Here is a 5,178-nt window from a genome sequence, read left to right on the forward strand (position 1 = left end):
AAACCTGCGGGGGCCCAGAGTTATCGGTCTCGTTTAATGCTTAAGTTTGTTTTCCTAGAGTTTGAGTTCATCTCATTTTATGTAATATCGAACTTGTAGGAACTCGAATTTGCTTCTCCTATCTAAAATGACAAAGCAGTGCTCCTGCAAATTTTTCAAAAAAAAAATGATTTGGCAGAAACGAGTCATGACCGCGTTCGAGTACGACTCTGTGTATTCAACTAGAATTTTCATGTACCGTCCTCCAGACAGAGATTCTTCTAAAACATAAAACATAAGTACCTCATACAATTCTCTAAGACAATATAAACTAATGCATAGGATGTTTGGTATTACGCTCTCAACAGCCTGAAAAGATCTTGGCGAGTCCGATCCCTGCCTATAATCAACCACCTCAAGGGTATTCCTTGGTGAGCTTGACGGCTAAACAACGACAAAGGAGTAAATTCAAAATTCAAGATGGACCCTTAGCATGATTCTTGGATTCAAACTCGGGGGCTATACTCAACCTTTAGCCAAAGACTATTGTGATGCATCTCTCTTGATAGTACGACATACCTATACTCAAGATCAAAGATAAATTACGTTTCACTTCCTTGAGCTTCTCATTTGTATTTTATGTCGTGCTTTGCCCAATCTCAAATTGAGGAGTACATCCTACTTTTCTTTACTTTGAGCATATTTTTCTTGAGCTAGTGAATTGAACCTTTGAATGAAATCTACTTCTAGTTCAAATCACCATCTTTACAATATGATCTTAGAAAGATTAATACTTGCCAATATGAACATCCTATATGACCAAGATTCTTAAAGTTAAATCCAAAGAAAACCTCTTCACCCCTAGCATTGGTCCTTCGGTACAACCAAATTGTCCTTCTCGAAGCTTAGTCCCTTGAAACGTTATCCCGGATTCCCCTCTTCATCGTTGCATCACATAAAACTTCATATATGCTTGCATCATAATTAAATCACCAATGAAATCCATTCTTCACAATGTCATTGTAATTTATCTCCTTTTGATAGAATGTCCATTTCTCACAAGAAATTTCTTTTGAGTGCTATGATTATGTCCACAAGCTTCTTTTGGATATGAGAATCAATTCATTGTCATTCATACATGTCTCAATCCATACGCAATGTCTGCTGCTTGTTAAAGTCATCACTTTCAAACATGACATAGCACACAACTTGTTGTATGAGCCCTTTGTCTTCAACATTAATTCATTTCTTCACATATATTACTGATATGATGATTAATTTCTGCTCGTATACTCAACACACGAGAAAAATATTTATATTTCAAAAATGAATAAAGACATTGTTGCTCATGTTATTATGCCACATGATATTTACAAGTAGATGTTAGCATCGCTCCTGGAGTCCTTGTAATTGTGGTGTTTGTTCTTGGTCTCCTCTAACAGAATGAAGCATATCCAGTCGAACCCAACTCGTACCTGTCACATATGCTTACTCCCCAAGCTAAGTTTGTGACATAATCATATGTTAGCCATTCCTATCCGAATGTGATCGAACCACACGCGGTCAATTTTGCCAAGTCTAAACCCATCCGGACACGTTCAAAGTCAAAACGAGTTGTATCTGTAGTTTAAAGTTCAGTTAGTTGGTTCCCGTCACTAGCTAGCACGAAAGAAATAGGGAAAAATTAAAAATACTACCTTCTCTATTTTCCCATTGCAATTCTATATGCACATATACACATCCAATCTCAATCGCAATTGCTTATACTATTCTTCCGTTTCAAATTATAGGTTGTTCGACTTTTTTTTACTTCAAATTTGACCACTCGTATTAATCAAAAATTTATGCAAAATATCACTTTTTTGTTGTAGATTGCTTTATCAATATAAGTTCTTTAAAAATAATTTAAATTTGACTATATTTGCATAATTTTTTTCCAATAATACGAGTGATCAAACTTGGTGTTAAAAAAGTCAAACGGCCTATAATTTGAAACGGAAGGAGTAGTTCATATGACTTGCATTCACAAACTACCCAAAGACAATAACAAAACGAGTGTCCATATATACATAGGTTGAAAACTAATGACTATTGCTTGCAAGTCTCTTCTTGCTTGCTTTTACACAACACAATATATATATATACTTCCACGCCATATATAAACCCATTCTGCCCCAACATCGATTACACAACCTTTACTCGTCACAAAGATGGCGTCCAAGAATCAAGCTGATCATCTCGAGTCCCAGCCGCTCCTGGCTCAGTCGTCGAACAGCGCCGGCGGCGGGGCCAGCAGGGACGCGGCCGAGGCGACGACGACGACTCGGCGGGAGCGCGGCATGGCCAAGGCGTTCCGGAGCACGGCGGAGCTGGCCAAGCACCTGCCCACCGGCGCCGTGCTCGTCTTCGAGGTGCTGTCGCCGGCGTTCACCAACGGCGGCAAGTGCCAGAGCGTGAACCGCGCCATGACGGCCTGGCTCGTGGGGCTCTGCGCCGCGGCGTGTTTCCTCCTCTCCTTCACGGACAGCTTCCTCGACGCCAGGGGCACCCTGCGGTACGCGGTGGCCACGCGCGCCGGCCTCTGGGTCATCGACGGCACGCCGCCGCCGCCGCCGGAGGAAGCCGCGAGGAAGAGGCTCAAGTTCATCGACTTCTTCCACGCGCTCCTGTCGCTCGTCGTCTTCATGTCCGTGGCCATGTTCGACAGGAACGTCGGCGCGTGCTTCATCCCGGTCATGTCCTACGACACGCGGCAGGTATTCAACGCCGTGCCGCTCGCCGGAGGGATGGTCGGGACGCTGCTCTTCGCCGCGTTCCCGTCGACACGGCACGGGCTCGGGTTCCCGATCCCCGCCGCCGCCTGAGACCGAACCGATCCTTGCCTTGCTGGGAATGAATTAGCAGCTGATTTCCCTATATATATGTTGCGTCTCCTGTTGTTGTCAGATGTTTGTATCATTGCTTGGGATATTCGTTCCCAGACGTGCATCGTCTGCATTTTTAGTTTGCGTATAATAAGTAGTAGTGCAAGTATATGTATTGCACGATTATTTTCAATGTTCCACGTTTATAACTTGTTAACGAATAAAGTATATATATTCTAGTTTGCTCATAACACTAAGTACAGAAATGGTATTTGATCTGGACATTAGCCCCGGGTCCAACAGCTACGGGCGGTAGGGCTCTTTACACTGCTAGAAATATGCACATTTGTACCGGATGAAAACTTCTAGTAGTATTGGTTTCTCACCCGGTATTGCTTGATCGGTACTAAATAACGAGTTTAGTACCACTTGGTACTAAATTCTTTTTATTTTTATTTTTTTGTTTGCCTATGTTTCTTTTCTTTTCATTTTTAGTTTTAATTAATCCGTATTCATAGCCGTTTGCATATTCATATTCATATCTAGTATTCGTATTCGTATTGATTTTTAATTAAATTTATATATGCATTAAATATTACAATTATTTCTAATAATAATGCACTTGGGATATTACAATTACTACTATAATACTATGCTTCATCTTCCTCCCTTTCCGGATCAAATTGACCCACGCTTATCCAATGATAAGCATAAAATTCTCCCTTGAATTTTATGACCTCATCCAGCAGGAATCCATATATTGCTTTTTGAATTGTTGTGATCCTTTTAGGTTTGACGAGGTCCTCTTTCATTTTCCAATCGAATTCTGGACCTCCACCTTCATAGGTAACCCATCAAGCCACCCCAGCTACAACTGCCATATTCGAATGGCTGAGGTGGCTGGGCTGGCTGGTTATGTAAGTTGGCTGGGCTGCCGGAACTGTCAGTTGGCAGTGGCTGCCTCTGTCGGCTGGGCCAGCCAGCAGCCCAGCCATCCGAACAAGCGCAACATTGTCTTGACAATTTCTCAAGATTTAATCCAAAAGGATGCATGTCTCATATTTATCCAAAAGCTGCAGCTACTCGTAAAATGCTCAAGCCGCAGCGAGCAGCGGCACTGCGGTGGGGAGGGGCGGCCTCACGGGCCAAGGCAGATGCTGACGGGGAAAGAGGCACCGAGGAGGGAACAAGATGCCGTACATGCATCCCGAGGCCGGTGCCGGGGCTGGGAGGGGCGGCCGCATGAGCCGGCGTGGACGCCTCCCCCACAAGGGCAAAGACGTCTTTCTCCACCTTCGTTAGCCACCATTACTCTCTATTCCTTACAAAAAGGCACAAGAGTAAAAGAGGAAAACACGAGAGTACACACGTGCGACCAAACTTCTAATATATACACACTTGAAATATTACAATAACTCCTAATAATAATGCACTTGGGATATTACAATTACTACTATAATACTAGGCTTCATCATCGTCCCTGTCCAGATCATGTTGGCCCACGCTTATCCGATGATCTGCATAAAATTCCCCTTTAGGATTTATGACTTCATCCAGCAGTAATTCACATATTGCTTCTTGAATTGCCTTGATTCTTTTCCGGTTCGATAAGCTCCTCTTTCATTTCTAAGTCTATCACATGCAAACATCAATATTTCTAACCAATTCAATATTTTTAATCAATACATGAATGCAAGAAAATATTATTAATTTTATGCGTACATCAAATTCATGTTGCGCCATCCTTCCCGCGATCTACTCCCTGGTCGCTGACTACAGAGACGAGTCGTGGTGGAGCTAGAAATGAACTGTAGGGAGAGCCATTTTGCCTAATTTATAAACATATATAAAAAATGCAAGGTGCCTGATGAGGCGTTCTATGCTAGGGGGAACTATAGCGAGGTGTCAAATATCCTGTACTAAAAGTAATACATATGCTCATTCCCTGCTCTCAGTGTTTATTTCTCATGAGATAGTGAAAATTTTTGTTCTCAAGATTCACTTGGTTTTGCTTTTGCTTGATCCCATTCATGATCCAAATGTTATTCATTTTTTTATAATTTCTTGTGTTACATATTCGTGTGTGTGATATGTATGCATATAAGTTCATTGTTCACTTTGGTTTTGTTTTCATGATCCCCACATCCATGATCAAAATGTTATTTATTTTCTGGTACTGTCGCTTCTTGTTACCTATTTGTGTGTCACTGTTGGAGAATGGCTTATTAGTGCCGGTCACAGGGCGTATTAGTGCCGGTCCCTGTGGCCGGCACTAAATGGCCGGCACTAACGTGACAGACGTTAGTGCCGGCCACTCTGACCGGCACTAACGCGC

General features: G+C 42.4%; 1 protein-coding gene across 1 annotated transcript; it reads left to right on the top strand.

The window, feature by feature from the left end:
• The first annotated feature begins 2,159 nt into the window (after window positions 1–2,159).
• On the top strand, window positions 2,160–3,091 carry LOC120646125 (protein DMP4-like). The gene has a single exon (XM_039922830.1). The coding sequence runs from the start codon at window positions 2,190–2,192 to the stop codon at window positions 2,841–2,843; it is 654 nt and encodes a 217-aa protein (XP_039778764.1). The 5' UTR covers window positions 2,160–2,189; the 3' UTR covers window positions 2,844–3,091.
• Window positions 3,092–5,178: the final 2,087 nt, after the last annotated feature.

This window comes from Panicum virgatum, chromosome 8K (assembly GCF_016808335.1).
Source record: "Panicum virgatum strain AP13 chromosome 8K, P.virgatum_v5, whole genome shotgun sequence".
Taxonomy (NCBI): Eukaryota; Viridiplantae; Streptophyta; class Magnoliopsida; order Poales; family Poaceae; genus Panicum; species Panicum virgatum.

What these genes read in the sequence shown, in the direction of transcription:
- LOC120646125 (XM_039922830.1), top strand. Translation starts at nt 2,190, where the DNA reads ATGGCGTCCAAGAATCAAGCTGATCATCTCGAGTCCCAGCCGCTCCTG.